Raw genomic sequence first — 20,497 nt, 5'->3', positions numbered from 1 at the left:
TTGCGGACCATAGTTTGCCAAGCCCCGTTTTAGGAAATTAAGGCAGGTACACATTTGTCCCATGAGCCATGCCACCTCAAGGATTATTGGCAACACCTGGCCTGTTCCTTTGGGCACTAAGGGGAGGGAGAGCTATGGACCTGGCCCTACTAGTCGTCACAGCTCCGTAGCTGACAACAATCAGTAATAGAATAAAAAGCTGCTTACAGAATGAGGTTCCTGAGGTTACCAAAAATGGCTTGTTAACCTCATCCTCACGTAGACTCACCAATGAGCTGGTCAAGAAAGACCAGTAAGCCCCTGTAAAATGTTCTAGGAAAACATCCCAGTTCTCAGCCAATCACAGGGAAAGTGCTGATCAGTTTCACCCGGTATGGCAAGCATACCTCTCACCTCCAGCCCCTCACATCCTTGCAGGCATCACCCATGGGTCCCTCTGCTACTGAACACACAACACTTTAACCTGTGTCCTGCAGTGTGGAGGCAGGACAGCGTGGAGAAATCAATTTTTCTCCTGCCTCCATCTCCTCCAGGACTAAGACTCAAATGACAACATGGCAGAGGTGGCCAGCACCCAGCCCCAGGGATTTGGGGTTAGCCCAGACATTACTGGGGGGCTGCTGTTTCAGGATCGATGTGGGGAGGGTGGTGTCCCATCTGGTTTGTGCCCACCGACTGCCCCTGGCCACCACTAACACGGACCGGCCCACAGGAACCACCATCCAAGCAGTGCCCACGGAGACAGGGGAAGTGCTGCCCAAGGGGTCAGAAGCAACTTAAGAGACAAAATAAAAAGCAATGGTGAATGGAAAGTCTGTGATGGGTGGAACATTGAAAAAGAGGGAAGAACCAACTCCCTAGGGCTTGAACCTTTCCCCTACCCTGTTCCACACAGTTCCCATGGATTGTGCTTGACTGAGGAAGAAAGAATGCTGACATTTATAAAGTGCCTATTATGTGCCAAGTGCCATGCTCTGCAAGGACTGCCTTATCCCTAATGACCCTGCAAGGAATGCAATTCTTTTCATATTTTTGCAGAAGAGAAAACTGAGGATCAGAATGATGACACACTTACCCAAAGCCTCATAAAGTAGTCACTGGCATAGCTGGTCTTTTTTTTTTTTTTTTTTTTTTTTGTCCTTTTTTTAGGGCGCCACTCGCGGCATATAGAGGTTCCAGGCTAGGGGTCTAATCGGAGCCGCACACCACAGCCACAGCAACGCCAGATCTGAGCCTTGTCTGCAACCTACACTACAGCTCATGGCAATGCCGGATCCTTAACCCACTTAGCAAGGCCAGGAATTGAATCCGCAACCTCATGGTTCCTAGTCGGGTTCGTTTCCGCTGCGCCACGTTGGGAACTCCCATAGCTGATCTTTTTGACTAAAGTCCTCCCTTCTCTTCCCACCAACAATAGCTGTCACTTACTGAGCTCAAGTCCTATCACTATCCCCTTTTATAGACTGGAAGACTGAGGCACAGAGAATTCAAGCAGCATGTCCAAGACCATCCAACTAATAAGTGGTGGAGTGGGGCTCCCAGCCCAGAGGATCAGACCCTGTGATCCTGTTCATACTCTCCAGCTATTTTCCCATTGGCTGTTGTCTTCCCAAACGATCTTCGCCCTAGATCAGCGATTCTTAACTGGGGTAATTTTAGCCTCCCAAGGGACTCTTGGTGATGTCTGGAGATGTTTTTGGTTGTCAAAACTTGAGAATTAACTCTATTTGTAACTAACATCTACTGTTAGAAGGCAGGGATGCTGCTCAACATCTTACATTGTACAAGACCCTGCCCCCTTCCACACACAAACAATGAATTATTCAGCCCCAAATGTGAACAGTGCCGAGTCTCAGAAACCCTGCACTGGCCAGTACAAATCCAATGTGAGCCACATGCATAATTTAAAATTTCCTAGTAGTCACACTAAAAGGGTAAGAAGAAACAGGTGAAATCAATCTCAACACTATACCCCAAATGTTATCATTCTAACATCAAATCGATGTAAAATTATTAATGAGATATTCTGCATTCTTTCTCTTGGTACAAAGTCTTCAAAATCCAGTGTGCATCATATGCTTACAACACATCTTTTTTTCTGTGCATGTGTGTGCTTTTTTAGGGCCGCATCCATGGCATATGGAGGTTCCCAGACTAGGGGTCTAACCGGAGCTACAGCTGCCAGCCACAGCAACACAGGATCCAAGCCGCATCTGTAACCTACACCACAGCTCTCAGCAATGCCAGATTCTAAATTGAGGCCAGGGATCGAACCTTCAACCTCACAGTTCCTAGTCTGATTCATTTCTGTTGCGCCATGACAAGAACTCCAAAGACTTGGATTTTTTTTTTTTGTCTTTTTAGGGCCACACCCATAGCATATGGAGGTTCCCAGGCTAGGGGTCTAATTGGAGTTACAGCTGCCAGCCTACACCACAGCCACAGCAACGCCAGATCCGAGCCACCTCTGCAACCTACACCACAGCTGACGGCAATGCCAGATCCTTAATCCACTGAGTGAGGCCTGGGATCAAACCTTCAAACTCATAGGTACTAGTCAGATGAGCCATGACAAGAACTCCTACCACACACCTCAATTTGGATGAACCCCATTTCAAGTGCTCGGGATCAGATGTGGCTCTTGCCTCCCATACCAGATGGTGCAGAGACAGTTTCTGAGACAGAAGGGTCTGGATACGCCCTTCTGGAAATGTCAGTTTGTGAGCCTGCCTAAATGCTTTAGAACTTGTCTTTGCCTCTGCTGTGTACAAGGTGCAGGCACAGAAACAGGTGGTGGAGACAGGGATGAGAAGACACAGAAAGGGGTTTTGAAATATCTGTGGCCACATCTTCCCTCCCACAGGGAGAAACTCTTCTCTCTTATTATTTAAGGCAGGCATCTACAAACTTTTTCTGCAAAAGGCCAGACAATAAATGTTTTTGGCCTTGTGGGCCATGCAGTCTCCCTCCCAGCTATTCAACTCTGCAGTGATGGCTGAAAAGCAACCAGTGGATGGACTGGGTCATGTTCTAATAAAACTTTACTTACAAAAACAACCAGAGGGCAGAATTTGGCCCATAGGAAGGGGTTTGCTGATTTCTGATTTAGGCACTTCTTCAGAAAGGACTTTATAGGCCTCACAGATGAAAACTATAATGTGATTGTTTTATTAACTGTGTGAGGCCCAGAGTCCTAAGAAAATCAACCAAGTATGGGGGTCACCATTTCCACCTGTCTGAGTCTGCCCCTGAGGATGAAAGGAGTGAAACCACAATGCCCTACCCAACCTCCCAACAAAATAATCTGCATGGACTGGTTGTAAGAGGCACAAACTCTGGAGTTAGACCACCTGGGTTCAAATGCCAGCCACATCAAGCATTAGCTGTGCAATCCTTGACCAGTTTCTTAACCTTTCTGAGCCTCCGTTTTCCTCCTCTGAAGAATGAGGGGTGGTAATGACAATGGTACCTGCCTGGGAGGGCTGTGCTGAGGATTAAGTGAATCAAGACATGGAGAGAGCCCAGAAGTGGGCTTGGCATACAGTGGCACTTAGTATGTGAGACCTACTACTGCTCCCTGGGCATTTGTAAAGTGTGAGATTAGGCATCCGATGTTTCATTGAACTCACTTCTAAGAATATGATCCTGGGTGGGTCATGCTATTATCCCTATTTTCCAGACAAGGAAATGAGGCCTGGAGAAGGCCAGACACTTGGCCACCCTGCAGTGGCAGACTTGAAAGCAGTGAGGTGCTCTTTTCCCCCAGAGGACACTTGGCAATGTATGGAGACATTTCTGTTTGTCACAACTTGGCGTTGGTGGCGGGGGCAGATTTGCTTCTTGGCAGCTAGTGAGTGGAGACCAGGGATGCTGCTGAACAGGACTGCCCTCAACCATAAAGAAGTAGTCCATCTGGGAGTTCCCACAGTGCCTCAATGGAAATGAACCTGACTAGGATCCATGAGGACAAAGGTTCCATCCCTGGCCTCATTCAGTGGATTAAGGATCTGGCGTTGCCATGAGCTGTGGAGCAGGTCACAGATGTGGCTCGGATCTGATGTTGGTGTGGCTGTGGTGTAGGCCAGCAGCTGTAGCTCTGATTCAACTCCTAGCCTGGGAACTTCCATATGCTGCAGGTGTGGCCCTAAAATGACGAAAGAAAGAAAGAAAGAGAGAGAGAGAGAGAGAGAGAGAGAGAAAGAGAGAAAGAGAAAGAGAGAGAGAGAGAGAGAGAGAGAGAGAAGAAAGAGAGAAAGAGAGAAAGAAAAGAAAGAAAAGAAAGAAAAAAAAAGAAAGAAAAGAAAAAAGAAAGAAAGAAAAAGAGAAAAGAAAAGAGAGAGACCCTGTTCTAACACTAAGTTAGTTGGGGTTTCCTCAAAGGCAGATAAGGATTCCAGTGCAAGTTGGGAGATGCTCCCAAGAAGCACAGGTAGGGTAGAGGTGAAGGGAGTAACAGACTGGTTGCCATGTAGGCTACCACTACGGGCAACTAGTGCTTGATCTCGTGGGGGGACCTTTAGGACATGTGCAAGACACACATTTCACAGTGTTTTCACCCAGGGGTGAGGTGTTTATACCCAACTCCTGCCAGTCACTGGCTAAGGGCTGCTCCAGGGAGGCACTGATTATAACCCATCCCGCCTGCGTGCAGAAGGGAGCTTGGTGGCTGGAGACACCCTCAGACAAAAGGGCAGGAAGGCTGGCAGCTGGCTGCGTACACTGAGGGCGTGGGCGGGTGCAGCTAGCATCAGCTCTGCAGACACAGGTGGGGCCACGGCAGGCTAACATGGGTGATCCCCAAATAAGTAAGACATTCACCAGCCTGGATCCCAGCAAGAGCTTACAATTATTTGTTGGATGAGGCCCCATGGAGCAAGCTGCCTGGGAAGGCAGCCACAAGGCATCTGGCCCCTCTGATGAACCAGCTCTCTGGGGGGCTGTGTGAGCCGTGGTACCACGGAGAGGCTGGGACGACTCCAGACCCTGATTGTGGCCAGAAACAGGCATGGTGATAAACACTTTAGGACACTCTATGGCTCTTAAGGCCACAGGAACATGAGGCTTTGCTCCTAACTGGCCACGAAGGAATACACGGATGAAAACACAGGCTAACCCAAGACCTTACCCACATCCCAGCTCCGACAGCAATGGATGTGAGCCAAAGCATTAAGTGGCCTGGCACAACTAGTCCAACCTCACCAGGGAGAATGACTGCTTTCAAAAGAGCCTCTCACTGCCTGCTGTGGTCACAAAGGGAGTCTCAGAGCCATTATCCATCAAATGGGAACAACAGGGTTACAGAGGGCTAAATAAAAGGAGGTTTATAGAAAGAACCTCTAACTTAATGTGGATTTGTTTAACAGACATCCATACAGTGCTTAATAAAATGCCAGGCCTGGGAGTTCCCTTCGTGGATCAGTGGTTAACAAACCGGACTAGGATCCATTAGGATGCAAGTTTGATCCCTGGCCTTGCTCAGTGGGTTAAGGATCCAGCATTGCCTTGAGCTGTGGTGTAGGCTGTAGACACAGCTTGGATCCTGCACTGCTGAGGCTGTGGCCTAGGCCGGCAGCTGTATTTCTCCAATTTGACCCCAGCCTGGGAACCTCCATGTGCTGTGGGTGTGGCCCTAAAAAGCAAAAAACAAACAAACAGAAATGCCAGGACTTCTTCTGAGAACTTTTCAAAAAATGAACTCCTTTCATCATCACCATAGCCCTCTGGTAAGGATGATCTTGACCAGACAGTTTCCACTCACTAAGCACTTACTTCACGGCAGTCACCATGGGAACTGCTGGACGTATATTATGATCTGGTGCACCAGCACCTAGTGCTTCCCCTCCCTTCTGCTGTCTGGATGGCCATGTACTGCAGGCCTACTGTGTGCAAGGCCTCATTCGATGGGCTTCACATTGACCAGCTTATTATTTCACTGAATCCTTACAACAAAACACTGAGGTAAAACAATAATAACAACCACAACACAGTAGCTGCTGACATTTGAATTTCTCTCTGTGCCAAGTGCTTTATCTCACTTGATCCTCGCGAGAGTCCCATGGAAAAGGTGCCATATGGAAATCCCCATTTTACATATGGGGAAACCGAGGCACGGGGGTGAAGTGACTTGCTGAAGTTCAACCATGATTCCAGAGCCTATGTCACTGCCGCTACCCCATGCCATCTTGCGCCCAGGGACATCTTAGCTAAATAGAGAGATTATTTGCTTTCATTCGTGGGGGGCAGGGAAACAAGGCCGCCAAGGTCTCAATCTCCTGATTTCAGGTCCCCCTTGCTAGCCCCAGAATCCACATCTCTTGTGGGCTGTTTCCATGTAGCTGAAGTCAATCTCAAGACCAACTAATGGGTGGGCCCCTGGGGCCCAGGACTGGGAAAGCTCACCGAATTCTGACTGCATGCCGGGGTAGATGATCCGGAACACGTAATCCGTGGCCTCGTCATCTTCCTTGTCTGAAGACGTGGATTCGGACGAACCCTGAGGGCTTCGCTTGCGCAGTTTAGGAAATACCTTGCCCTGGAAGAGCACATCCCAATGCGTGGTCCCTGGGACACACCTGTCCCCACAGCCTGCACAGCTGGAGGGTCTCCTTGGGGCATGCATGAACCCACGCGGCCACATAGGGGGCTGTGAGCAGGAACGGTCACTCCCAATGGCTGATCCCCACTCCAGGCTCCATGGGCCCCCACAGTCACTCACCTTCCCCCGCTGAGACCAGAGTGGCGGGTCCAGCTGCCCGTGAGGGAGCAGCCCATTCTCCAGGCAGGAGAGGAACTGCAGGAGGTGCCCTCCCTTGGGAAAGCGGAAGGGCGGCCTCTGGATCCCGTCCTGGCTGACCAACACCACTGTCCCGCCGCTGTCCACTGCCACCATGAGCCGGCCAGAGGAGACCCAGCAGGAAGTCACTATGAGGCATGGTGATAGGCGCCCCCAGGCACACCCAGCCAGACCCAGGGCTCTTGCTCTAAGGCTCTGGGAAAGGCCTGGGCAGAAGGTCAGGGGCAATTCTCACCTCCTCTGAGTTCCCTACATTCCACCAACCATGGTCATTGACTGGGGAACTACAGGAAAAGGTCAAGAATGTGGTTGGCCTCCCTCCTGTCACCCACCAAAGGAAAAAGATACTCCCAAACACCCTACGTCCTTCAAGTACCCTCTACAAATTGACCAGATCTATTTTTGTATGGAGGTTTTCAGATCCACCCAGGGCAGTAGCTGACTTTCCCTAGCATGTATTAAGCACCAACTGCATATGCACAGCATGTTAAAGGTGTTGCTTTATTATAATACTCAAAAGAGCCCTGTGAAGCATACTATTATTGCCTATTTTCAAATGATAAAACTAAGGCTCAGACAGGTTATGTAACTTGCCCAAGGTCACACAGCTGGTGAGTGGCAGAGCCTGGATCTGAACCCAGGTTTGTCTCATCAAATAAGCTTAAAACACTGTTTTCCTGCCTTGGTGAGGAGGCACAGATTCCTTGCTTTCTAAAGCAAGATGGCCCTCTGCTTGTTCAGAATATACCTTCCTAGGAGTTCCCTTCATGGCTCAGTGGTTAATGAACCTGTCTAGGAACCATGAGAATGCAGGTTCGATCCCTGGCCTTACTCAGTGGGGTAAGGATCTGGTGTTGCCGTGAGCTATGGTGGAGGTCTCAGACGAGGCTGGGATCTGGAGTTGCTGTGGCTGTGGTGTAGGCAGGCAGCTGTAGCTCCAGTTTGACCCCTTGCCTGGGAACCTCCACATGCTGTGAGTGCAGCCCTAAAAAGCAAACAAAACAAAAATTCTTCCTTGAGCTATAAAGGAGCAGTCTAATTATTAATCCTTGATCTTCAGAGCACTGACCTCGGAATGACAAAGACCTGGATTTGAGACCAGATTGTGGAGCTTAGGAAGTGTATCTTTTGCATCCTGATTCCTCACTTCTAAAATGGGAATGATGGCGCCCCACCACAGGGTTGTTGTGACGATTAAGTAACAGGCATGTTAGTAGTGAGAACCATGCCTGATACATGGGTTTGGTGCTGAGCCTTTAACAAACACTTGCTGATCCTCACAAGAATCCCATGAGTAGGTGCTCTATTATGACCCCTATTTTACAGTGGGGAAACTGAGGTTCAGAGAGGTAAAGTCACTTGTCTGAGGCTTCAAAGGTAATTAGGGGGTGGGGGAGGCAGGTGATCCAGGAAGAACACCCTGCCTCATGCTCTCCCTGAAGTCCCTACCTTGCTGGTGGCAATGCAGGTAGACAATCTCCTCCAGGCGGATGGTCATGGCGTAGTCCCAGTAGACGCTAGAAGCGGAGGGAGGGTTAGGCTTGCAGGATGTCTGCCCAATTCATCATGGGGAAGCCCACACCCATGGGCTCCTCAACCTCCTCACCAGGATCATCTATCCCCAATATCCATGTCCCAGTCTTCACAGACTATAGCTCTACTTCTTCTGGTCCCAGTATCCCAATTTTCCAAGGAACCCCTCTTCTCCACCCCCAGTCCATGTGACTAAGGTTGACCTCTCCCAACCTCCACCCCAGGACTCCAGGAATGGGTAATCACCATATGACACTATGTTGTCAGTGTGATTGGTTCACTGCCCACTGTGATTGGTTTAGTGATGGCCCCATGACCTAAGCAGAAGCATTAAGACTCAATAATTGGATTTATGTTAGAAATCTCTGGGAAAGAGATGCTCCTTCCTGCTAGGAAAGTAGTGATAAGGAGGACAGAAGTTTAGAAATTTAGGGGACCATGGCAAGAAAAAGCTTGCCTAGGAATGAAGTCAATAGTCAGGAAAGTAGACCCAAGAGATGGAAAGAGTTTAGGTCCTCATCATTTGAGTTCCTGGACCCAGCCATACCTGAAGCCATCACCCTGGAATTTTCAGTTATGTGAACCAGTGCTTAAGGCAGGTTGAGTCTGGTTTCCTGTCACCAGTGTCTAAGAGTCTTGACTAACTCCAGGCTACCATGTGTCCAGGTGGTTAGAGCAGCCACTCAACAGGGCTGCTGTGTGACTTGAAGGCTTCCATGACCCCCAGTTTCTTCTTCTATAAAATGAGGGTAATAATAACATCCACTGCATAGTGTTGCTGTGAGAATTAAATGGAACTACATATTTGAAGGGGTTCAACACCGTGCTAATACGTGAAAAAGTACTTGGTGAATGGTCCCTGTGATTATTTACTTAAGGTTTCCCATTTCCAGCTCAACAGCTCAACTGTCTCAAAACAGATTGCCTTTTCCCTTAGAACGCAGTGGGCAGTGAGGGCCACAGGAACTTGGGCTTTGTGGCAACCACAGGACTACACTGCTCAGATTTCCTTCAGATCTTGCTGTGGGGAGTGGAGCTGGCCAAAAGCTTCAGAGGCCACCCCTGTGGCTCCACCACCATGTCTGTGCCAAGGTCATGCTTCCCTTGGGCTGCTGTCAGGACTAAGCATGTGGAGGTACCAGTGTAGGTCTGCTGTTATAGGACAGGGATGCCTCCAATGGTCCACTTTACCCCAGGGATTCCCACCTTATCTGGCCAAATGCTGTTAGAACTTCAGTACTGGAGATTCTTCTTAGCCAGCCCTCCTTCCTTTCCCCACTCCTTCAGAGGGGTCAGACCAGCTTCATGGTCTAAAGGCTCTGATTGCCTCCTCCCGCTCTTCACTTTTATCCTTCCCAAGTGCCTCTCCCATTACATCTCTCCTGCACGTCTAATCCTATCTAATGTCTGCTTCTCGGAGGACAAAACGAACACAAGCTTCAAGGTCAGACAGGGTTCAAATCCCACCTCTGCCCCCTAAATTCAACCAGTCCCTCCTCCTCTCTGGGCCTCAGTTTCTCTGGATGTGAAATGAGGAAGTTGGAATATAAGCTCTCCGAGGGCCCTTCCTGCACTGGTCTATACCAGAATCAAGCTCATCAGGATCCGTGGAGTGAATGTCCATGGAAGATGGTCAAGTATACAAGCATTTTCTGAGTAGCAGCCTCTGCAGGGCCCCTCACAAGCCACCACCTCTTAGCCAGGAGATCTCTTCCTGGCTCCCACACCATGCCCATCACATAGGGTTGCAATTGCCTGTTTTCTCCTCTGTCTCATCAAGGGGTGCTGAACTCCTGGAAAGGGACTCGATTTTTGCTCACTTCTACAAGATGCTTAAGAATGCTCAGAATTAATAGTAAATGCTGGATCTTGGGACACTCAGGAAATGAAGCAACTTTCCAACTATCTCTGGACACCAGCAAGGAGGAGCTCTGTGGTCACAGTCCCTCTGGATTCATCGAAATAACACCGTAGCCCCATGACCTGGATGCCTCTCCAGCTGCCAGCTTCCTACTAAAGCCTTTACATGAATTTTCTTATTGATTCTTCCTATGGGTGCATATTCAGAGAATCCATTACCACAGCCCCATTTTACAGATGAACAAACTGAGGCTCAGGGAGGTGAAGTTGATTGCCCAAGGTCACTCAGCTGGAAAGGAACAAGAGTTGAGTTTCTGTTTTTATTTTACAGGTTTCAACAGTTTCAAGAGTGGAATTGCTGGGTCATATGGCAAGGATATAAGAAAATTCCAAACTGGAGTTCCCTGGGGGCCAGCAGGTAAAGGATCTGGTGCTGTCACTGGTATGGCGCGGATTCAATCCCTGGCCTGGGACCTTCCACATGCCGCAGGTGCAGCACCCCCTTATCCCATCAAAAAAGAAACTTCCAAACTTCCAAAGCAGGTGGATCAGCAGTGATTGGACCCTCACGAGGGTTCCAGTTGCTCCACATGGCAAGGCTGAAACTTGACTCCAGTCTAGTCTAGACTTGACTCCTTTCTAGTGATATTTTCTCTCAAACCTCAGGAAGCCCAGCTGGGCAGTTATGATCCTGGTTGTGCAAGAGGGAAGGCTGGCTGGGAAAAGCAGAAAGAGGTTCTGAACCTCCTCAGACAAGAACCCTTATCTTCCTTGTCCCTTGGTCCCCAAAGGGATGCTGGAGCCCCTGGGCGCCCCTCTTTTTGCTGACACCCATGCTTCTGGCACCTGGCTATTTCTATTCCACTGAGCTTCAGTCCCAGGCAAAGACAACAAGGACAGATAGGGGTTCAGAGCCCAGAGATGGGGAAGTCCCCAGCCCCATTAGCAGTGACCTTCCAAGTGTGGATTCAGCCTGAACTAAACAGTGAAGCATGAATGATGTACTTCTTCACAAACAGAGGAAAAGATGATGCAGAGAGTCCCGGATGATCTGAGCTGGAGGGAAGATGCTTAGTAACCAATGAGCCCAACGCCTTTCCCAAAAACATTAGCATCAAAAGGCTCCTGCCCACACAAGCCTGGGCTTAGGTCCAACCAACAAACCGGGTGCTTGTGTTGTCAAAAGCTTTGATGTTTGGCAGAAAACATGTCAATGTCTGGGGAGCCTTGGCAGACCCTTGGTGAACCCTTTGCATTTTGGGGAGATCATCCTATCCAATCTCTTCTTTTGATAGGAAGGGGGAAACTGAGGTGTCCAGGGGGAGAGGAGGAGTGAGGTACCCTGGGTAACCCAGCAAGGTGAGGGCTGAGCAAGGACTTGGTCCCATCACATGTATTTATTCATTTACTTGCGTATTCATTGTCTCTTTCAGTAAAATGTAAACACAGTGCAAACTCTGAAAAGATAGATTTCCCTCTCTTTTATGTATTTGCTATCTCTCCTGGACCTAGCACAGTATCTAGCACATAATAGGTGCTCAGTTAACATTTGATAAAGGAATCCAGGTCCCCTGACTTCCTTGCTTTGTTTCACAAAGATTATCTGAGCACCTATTATGTGCTATAGTCTATGCCAGATGCTGGGGAGAAGACGTGAGCAAAACAGCTTGCTTGCCTTCATGGGCCTGAGGTCTAAAGGGCGAGACAGTTGGAACACAAACAGACACAGAGTTATTATGATTTCGTAAATGCTACGAAGGAGATCCGGGGCTCCGTGTGATTCGACCTCAGCGGGTGGTCAGGGAAGGGGCCATCTTGAGGTTTCAGATGAATAGGCTGAGATAAGGTTCAAGGCCAAGAGCATTTCCTCAGCCCCCATACTTTCACTCCCTGAGGGTTTCTCCATCAGAAACTCACAAGTCTGGCTGGAGCTGAATTATCTGGCTTAGCCAAGGACTGACCGCACCTCCCAGTGACCCTCTCTGAGGACAGATGGTAACTTCTTCCCAGGAAGGGATTGGCTTAGAGAATGGCATTAAAGCCTGGCATTAATCACACTGAGACCAAACATTGAATAGAACACGGGGTAGGGGTTGGGGGAGTGTAGGGAAGGGATGGACTTGGAAGTTTGGGATTAGCGGATGCAAACTATTACATAGAGAGTGGCTAAACAACAAGGTCCTGCTGCGTAGCACAGGGAACTATATTCAGTGTGTGGAGATAAACCATAATGGAAAAGACTATAAAAAAGAATGTATATACATGTAACTGAATCACTTTGCTGCACAGCAGAAATCAACACAACACTGTAAACCAACTGTATTTCAATTTTAAAAAAAGGAATACCTGTCTTTAATTTGAAAAAAATATTAAACAGAATGCAATAATGCTATGCTGGTTACATCCCTTGGAAGAGTCCTTAATACCTACATACATACATCTCCTATAATCCCATGATGTCTGCAGCTGTAGGATTTATGCAGGGGAGAGGGGATGCAGGGATGGCTGTTAGGGCTGTGTGATAGATACTTGAGTTCTGTCTATTTTTATGCTAGAAATTCCTTATAATCAAAATTTTAAAGAAATCAAGAAAATGTACAATAAAAATAGGACCTGATGTGGACTGAGAGCAGCAAAACCCATTGCTGCTCTTTCCTACCAGCAGCCAAGACTCGTCCAGCTGAAAGCATTGGGCTGGCTGCATTTCTGCACGGTGGTTTCCCTGTGTTTTTCTTAAGCTTCCCCTAGTCATGCTGGAATACAGGGGAGCTCAGGCAGGGAATCCCTGGCCCTCAGGTTTCTTTGGAGCATGACTTCAAGGGCTCTGCTGGTCTTACAACTTGCAGGGCATCACAGGAGATGCAGTCCAGGACCAAACATTCACACCTACCACCTCTGCCCCCCTTCTGCACTGAGTGATGGAGAAGGTGGCAGGAGACTGGGGAGTATTGGCCATTTGTGAGCTTAGGAGATCTTTGTTACCACTTCTCTCTCTGGGTGGCGTTTTGCTCAGTTTGCCTGACTCATACCCTAAGCTTCCAGTCAGTTCCCAGATCCTCTTGAGTTACCCATGAGGCCACAGCTGCTGGGAGGCTGGGACAAGCGGTCACAACAACCAGAGCAGGGGCAGGGGCCCAGCACAGAGGACAGGGCACACACTTTGCTGTGTCAAGGGGAGAGACCAGGAGGATGCACAGTGGAAGAGAAGTGGTAAGTGCCTTACCTCTTCTCATAGTCCAGGTCCCCCATAGACCCGTTCATCAGCTGGTTGGGCGTCCACTTCAAAGTCATGACGTCAGCTGTCTGGTGCAGGGACAGGTACCCTGGGACAGCCTCCATGTCGTCCCTCTGCAGGGAAGGGAGGACCCAGGCCTGGTTTTAGTGCCGGCCTCACAGTGGATGTGGGCCCTGGCCTAGGTGACTACAGGAGACACAACCAGAACTAAGAAGCTGGCTCTTTCCTTCCAAGGCCTCCAGGTGGCCATGCTAAGCAAAGCTGTTTTCAGCCAACCACCAGGATGGGTTTGGTCCTAGAGTCTAGCTGTGAGGCCACCTACCCAACACTTTCATGTGCTCCAATGGCCCCAGTGCAAGGCTGGGGCCAGGGCAGGGGGATCTTAAGCACCAGGAAGGGGCTCTGTCCTTTCCACGACACCCTTTCCAAAACAGAAGGCATATCTGTTGTCACTTTGGCCAGGCTTAAGTGAGAAAGAGATAGAAGCTGGGTTCTATGTCCCATCCCACCAACATTATCCAGAAACCCCCTCCCCCAATACCCCCACCACACTCCCCACCCAGCAGCTCTATCCTCTGCCTTCCCAATTTGCCTACAGGGCTTCTCACCTGCTCTGTTTTATTCCAAGTGAGGTGTGGTGGAGGAGGCTGTCTCCAGGCCTCACACATAAGAAGCAGCCCTCCTCCCCTCCCCTCAATTCATCTCCACAACACACGAAGAGAGACAACCAACATTTACTGAGCACCTAGAATGTACAACCAACATTTACCGAGCACCTAGGGTGTACAGAGGATGGCTCAGTTCCACACGTCATCTCAATTTTATCACCCCCACCTGCAACCCCAGGAGGAAGCATCCTTACTGTATTTCATCAATTCTAAGATGCACAATTGTCTTTCACATGTCCATGTACCTGCAATGGGGGTGCCTCTTATAATCAGTGGCATCTTACCACTGTGACATAGTTGTCTTTGCCTGATCTCATACAAACTCAGTTACAGCTATTTGTACTGCTGTCACTTCAATTAAGTTTTGTGCAGCGGTTGGTACTTCACATGTGGTGGACAGGTGTTTTAAAGGTCTTGAAAAAGATTAGACTGAGATCCGAATAGAAAAGTGATTATGTACATGGGAAGGCTAGGCACAGAGCAGTGGAGGACTAATATTTTATCTGTTAAGCTGCCACATCAGTCACCACCACAGGGATGCCCACTACTCTAGGTTTTCTTGTATAGCAACAATCAAGAGGAAAGGCTGCACCTCCGGTCCTCTTGATCAGAGGTCTACAAGCTTTTTCTGTAAAGGGTCTGATAGGGAATAATTTTAGCTTTGTGAGCTATACAGGTTCTGCTGCAGCCACTCAATTCTGCCATTATAGTGTGAAAGCAGCCGTATGCAATACATAAACTAATAGGCATGGCTGTGTGCCAATAAAACTTATTAACAAAAACAAGTGGAGGGCCACATTTGGCCCACAGGCTGTAATTTGCTGACGCTTTCTCTTGATGGGACAGAAAACTATATTAGATAGAAAAATAAAGACTGTGATGACTCGGAGTCAAAAAGTGATACAAAAGATTGGAATCCTGGAATGTGAAGAAGTTTTGAGACTTTCTTAACTAATGTACTTCAATTCTATTTTCCCTTATGTGCACTTAGAAGCATAATGCATGCTTTAAAAAAATAATTTCTTTTCTTTTTTTTTTTTTTTTTTTTTGGTCTTTTGTATTTCTAGGGCCACACCCGTGGCATGTGGAGGTTTCCAGGCTAGGGGTGAATCAGAGCTATAGCCACCAGCCTATGCCACAGCCACAGCAATGACAGATCAGAGCTGCACGTCTGAGGTCTACACCACAGCTCACAGCAATGCTGGATCCTTAACCCACTGAGCAAGGCCAGGAATCGAACCTGCATCCTCATGGATGCTACTCAGATTCATTTCCACCGAGCCAAGACAGGAACTCCAAAAAAAAAAAAAAAAATTTCTAAATAAGTCTAGAAGACCTCTTCCAAAAAGCATAAAATAAAATTTCAGGAGTTCCTTTCATGGCTCAGTGGTTAATGAACCCATCTAGGAACCATGAGGTTGTGAGTTTGATCCCTGGTCTCGCTCAGTGGGTTAAGGATCCGGTGTTGCCGTGAGCTGTGGTGTAGGTCGCAGACGCAGCTCAGGTCCAGCATTGCTGTGGCTGGTGGCTACAGCTCCAATTACACCACTAGCCTGGGAACCTCCATATGCTGCGGGCACAGCCCTAGGAAAGACAAAAAAATCCAAGTAGTGAGAAAACACTGTATATAGTTTCATAGCATTTTAAATTTCCTGTAGCTTGTGTTAAAAAAAATTATGCATCATAAATTCATGGTTTTTAGGTTTGAGGAAATAGGATCTCATGCCACTGAGATGCAAATACTGAGACTCTGAGGGAGAAGTGACTTGCTCAGGGTCACCTGGTGATGGCAACTGTGAGGGCAGAGTGGAGTGGCTGACAGCTCTCCCACTGCCTCCTCCCAGCTGAGCTCAAATATGCTGATCCCAACAGTCCAGAGAGGGGACAGCAAAGGAGGTATCACGTGGGGGGTAAGGCCTGCACACCCCTTGCTCACCACCTACCCCTGGGGCCTCACCCAGTGTTGGGGCATAGAGGGTGATTGGTAAGTGCATAGATTCTGGCATTTGCTGGCCTGAATTCAAATTGTAACCCTGCCCTTACTTCCCCTGATATGGGCTTCAGTGTTATCATCTATGCCAATACTACTTGCTTAGAATGGTTATTGTAAGATTTAAGTGAGTTAATACACTTAAAAACACTTAGCACAGAGCCTGATACGTAGAAAGCACTCCATAAATATTAGCTGTAAAGATGTTCATTTCAATACCCTACATATCCAGAGCATAGCAGGTTCAGTATAAATGTTTGCTGAGTGAGCAATAAGAGAGAATAATGGATAGTGGCTGGCTAGACAAGTGGATGAATAGATGGACTAGAAAACAAATGGACAAATGGATGATAGATATGAAGATGGATGGATAATGGATAGATGGTTATAATGATGGGTAGATGGATGGATGGATGGGTGATAGGGTGGATATAAATACAGGCAGATGAATAAAAGAATGGTGGGTAGATGCATGGATAGGGCAATGAGTGAATACAGAGACTGGAAGAGAGTTGACTGGCTGGCTGGGAAAAGATACTGACGGATGGATAGATGAATGGATAGAAGGAAATGTCCTATGATAAAAAGGTGGAGAGATGGAGATATTGACAGATGGATGACTAGAAGGATGAGAAGATGGAGGGATGGATAAATGGATAAACAACCTGGCACCAGAGGGAACTCCTCTGTAACCTGGAGTCACACCTCCCAGTGGAAGAACCGGGCCCAAGATGAACTCTCACCGGCTGGACCAGAACATTGTTCTTGCCATAGAGCAGGGTGGCCCGGGAGTTCTGGTGCAGGGACTCTACATAGTCACGGGCAGAGAGGGACGGCCGGTCGTCCATGCTGCTACTCGAATGCCTCTTCTGGATCTGGCAACATGAGAGGATGTAGCAGATGAGGTCTGGATAGACCGCCAAGGCCCCACCCCACTGCCCACCTCCACGCCAAGTCCAGAACACAGCCAGACTCCCTCCTAGGGCCCCACCACCCACCCGACTCACGCAGAGGGCAGGACGCTTAGTGGGTGAGTCCTGCCGCAGGTGCGAGCTGTGGATACGGTGCCTCTGGACCAGCTCGTCGGCAGAGGGATCCGTCCAGAAGTGATCAGAGGTCTTCATCTTGGTGTACTCCAGGGCGCAGGGCCCCACTACGGGGCAGACGGGGCTGGGATCCCATCGCCCCGGAAAGTCCGCCTTCCCTTATACCATCAGATGGACCACTTAATTCACCACCCCTCCCCTCCAGGCCGCTAGCATGCACAGGGTCCTGCTAAAGAGACCAGAACATTACCCTGAAAGCAAGAGGCAGGGAGCAGTTTTGAAGGGGGAGGCTGGAGGGAGGCGAGAGAGGCCCTTGGGAGGTGCCCCTGCTAGGCGAGACCACAGATCCAGATGAAGCTCAAGGCACTGGACCACTTACCTAACAAAGAAGCAAGGATGGGGCCGTCCACGGGGTCCATCAGGAGAGCTTCCTTCTCGTAATACTTACTAGTGAGAGGAAAGGACATGCAGGTTGGGATGGCGACCAGCAGAGGGCGCACAACTGACTACAGCCTGGTGGTTAAAAGCAGACAGACTGGATTCAAGGCCCCTTTGGTCACTCAGCTCTGTGAGCCTCAGCTGCCCCATCTGTAAAATGGGGATAATAATAATATCTCATAAGGCTATCAAAGAAAGTCAGAGATGGACAACCGATGCAAGGCACTTAGCACAGTGTTTGGCTTGTAACTGCTTAATCTGTGGCTGTGAAAAAGCCCTATGAGAGTCATGAATAATCATTAGAAGGCCCGGCTGGTCTGTCAGCCTCTACTGCATCTTCCATTTCAGATGAGAAGTTGCTTAGAGGCTCAGATGATGTCAGACCTTCTAAGTTGTTTTTTTTTTTTTTTGTCTTCATTTTTGGCAGCTGTGCGACATATGGAGCTCCTGGGCCAGGGATCAGATCTGAACTTCAGTAGCCACCTAAGCCATGGCTATGGATCTTTAAGACACTGTGCCAGGATGGGAATCAAACCCAAGTCCCAGCGCTTCCAAAACACTGCCAATTCTGTTGTGTCATAGCAGGAGCTCCCAGACATTCTAAGATTACTGACGCAATAAAATGCTTTTTAGCTGTGGTGTGCCTTCAAAAGCTGTATTAACAGGGCTTACCATTTAGATAACTAATGCAGACAACATTGGCCTGACATGCTCAAACATGACCCCCTGCCTCTGACTCTTCCAAATAACCTGCAACGCCATCAATACAATGTTTGTGGTGAGTGGCTTTGGTTTCTTGTTCACTGGGGTTGTTGGGTACTGGTTTCTAAATCTTTGCAAACTCATACAGTCTAGGAACTAACAGAATTTCAGAACTGGAAAGGACCTTTTTCTGATCTCCTGAGGTATCTCAGGCCCAGAGAGGGTAAATGGGGCCACACAGCAGGTGGATGTGAGCTACAGTCGGCCAGCTTGGCTCTTCTTCCCATCCTGTGGCAGCGGATGAAGAACACAGGCCCTGAGTAGGAGCCCAGCTTGGCTACTCTCTCTCTCACTGTGTGTCCCTGGGCAGGTGACTACCTATCTGAGCTTCAGTGTCCTCAGCTGTAAAAAGTGAAGGATGACAGAACTCACTTGGGTTGTTGGGAGAAGTAAGCATCCAACTTGGTAACAACATGATTGTAATTTTATCCCAAAGAAATCTTCAATCAGCCAGAATATTGGCTGAGGCAGAACTTATATGCCCTGGACATGCTCAATATCGAGTTTATCGATTGTGGTGTTAGATCTAAAGATAATACTTCAAGATATTTTCCGGTCTACCAGTAGGTTTTTTATTCCAAAAAATCAGAAGTTGTATGATCATAATTTGAAAATAGTGCCTTAAAAATAGCAGGTAGGGTTAGGAGTAAGATTTGACTACAAAGAGTAGCCCGAGGGAATTTCTTTGGGGTGACAGGTTTCTTTAGAACAGTTCTGTATTTTGAGTGTGGTACTGGTTATATAAAAGTATGCATGTGATAAAATTTCAAAGAACTATACAGCAAAAAAGAAAAAAAAGAAAAAGAAGACTGTAGTGTAGTCAACAGTGTCGTGTCAATGGCAATTTCCTGGTTTTGAGACTTGCACTGCACTTACACAGGATGTTAGTGCTGAGGGTAGGTGAGAACACTGTACTGTTGCAACTTCTATGTGAATCTAAAATCCAAAATGAGGGGTTCCCTAGTGGGTCAGCAGGTAAGGACTCAGCATTGTCACTGCTGTGGTTCTGGTTACTGCTGTGGTGCATTTTTGATCCCTGACCCAGGAACTTCTGCATGCCTTGGATGCAGCCAAACAAACAAACAAACAATCCAAAATAAAATGTTTAATGAAGGAGTTCCCACTGTGGCGCAGCAGAAACTAATCTGACTAGTAACCATGAGGTATGATCTCTGGCCTTGCTTAGGGGGTTAAGGATCCAGTGCAGCTGTGAACTGCGGTGTAGGTCACAGACATGGCACAGATCCTGTGTTGCTGTGGCTGTGGCATAGGCCAGAAGCTGTAGCTCCCACTTGACCTCTAGCCTGGGAATTTCCATATGCCGCAGGTATGGCCCTAAAAAGCATAAAAAAAAAAAAAGTTTAATGAAGACATATTAGGTTGGTACTGCTGTTCAAATAAATCACTAAATAAATATGACCAACTTTTTCAGCAGGAAAACACAAGATCATATGCCAAAGGCAATAACTACAGAGACCCTGGCCCCATAACAAGGCAGGGAACACAGGACAATTCACCAGAAGGTGAAGAGGTTAACGGGAGCTGCAGGGCCTGGACTTCCTTCAGTTCTTCTCCTGCCTCCAAACTTTGCACCTGCTATTCCCTCTGATGGGGACACTCTTTCCCACCCCCTTCAGCTGGTTAATTGCCTACATGTCCCTCAAATTGAAGCTTAGCTGTCCCATCTTCCAGGACACTTCCCCTGACCAACCAGAGGAGAGTAAACCTATATTGGCACACTTATCACATATTATCACAATTACTATTTGCCTGTTTTCTTTGCTACAACGTGAGCTTCATGATGGGGACTTTGCTCTGTACTTTCATTCATATTTTCCTAGCAAACGGGCAAAAAATAGAAGATGACAATGACACGAATGGTGTGTGAGGATTTGGTTAAACAGGCATTTTCACATGCTGAAAGATGGAAAGATTTTCAGATACATTTCTCTCTCTCTTTTTCTTCCTCTTTCTGGAGAGGCGTACTGGCCAGGAGGAGCTTCAGATTATAGATTCTTCAGTAGCTCCCCACTGTTCCTTTCATACATCCAAGCTCTTTAACATAACAGGCAAGACCAATGTATCTCCAACATCTAGGTTAGGACCTGGCACATAGTAGATGCCCATTAAACATTTACTCCATGGATGAGTGACTGCCAAGAGGATTCATAC

The 20,497-nt window shown here is 48.0% G+C and overlaps 1 protein-coding gene across 6 annotated transcripts in view; it reads right to left on the bottom strand.

Annotated features, from left to right (window-relative positions):
* Positions 1 to 20,497, bottom strand: part of SGSM1 (small G protein signaling modulator 1) — a 92,655-nt gene that overhangs the window by 37,732 nt on the left and 34,426 nt on the right. For 2 of the 6 annotated variants that reach the window (XM_013982985.2, XM_021072307.1), the window contains exons 6-13: positions 17,505 to 17,572; positions 17,078 to 17,232; positions 16,823 to 16,954; positions 13,410 to 13,534; positions 8,243 to 8,310; positions 6,716 to 6,879; positions 6,400 to 6,532; positions 611 to 775 (exon numbers count right to left, since the gene is read on the bottom strand). In XM_013982985.2, coding sequence (XP_013838439.1) covers positions 611 to 775; positions 6,400 to 6,532; positions 6,716 to 6,879; positions 8,243 to 8,310; positions 13,410 to 13,534; positions 16,823 to 16,954; positions 17,078 to 17,232; positions 17,505 to 17,572 — 1,010 coding nt within the window. The remainder of the gene's footprint in view (positions 1 to 610; positions 776 to 6,399; positions 6,533 to 6,715; positions 6,880 to 8,242; positions 8,311 to 13,409; positions 13,535 to 16,822; positions 16,955 to 17,077; positions 17,233 to 17,504; positions 17,573 to 20,497) is intronic. The other 4 variants (XM_005670759.3, XM_021072306.1, XM_005670761.3 and 1 more) reach the window with 4 other exon arrangements.

This window comes from Sus scrofa, chromosome 14 (genome assembly GCF_000003025.6).
Source record: "Sus scrofa isolate TJ Tabasco breed Duroc chromosome 14, Sscrofa11.1, whole genome shotgun sequence".
Taxonomy (NCBI): Eukaryota; Metazoa; Chordata; class Mammalia; order Artiodactyla; family Suidae; genus Sus; species Sus scrofa.
This window is presented reverse-complemented; position numbering and strand designations above follow the sequence as displayed.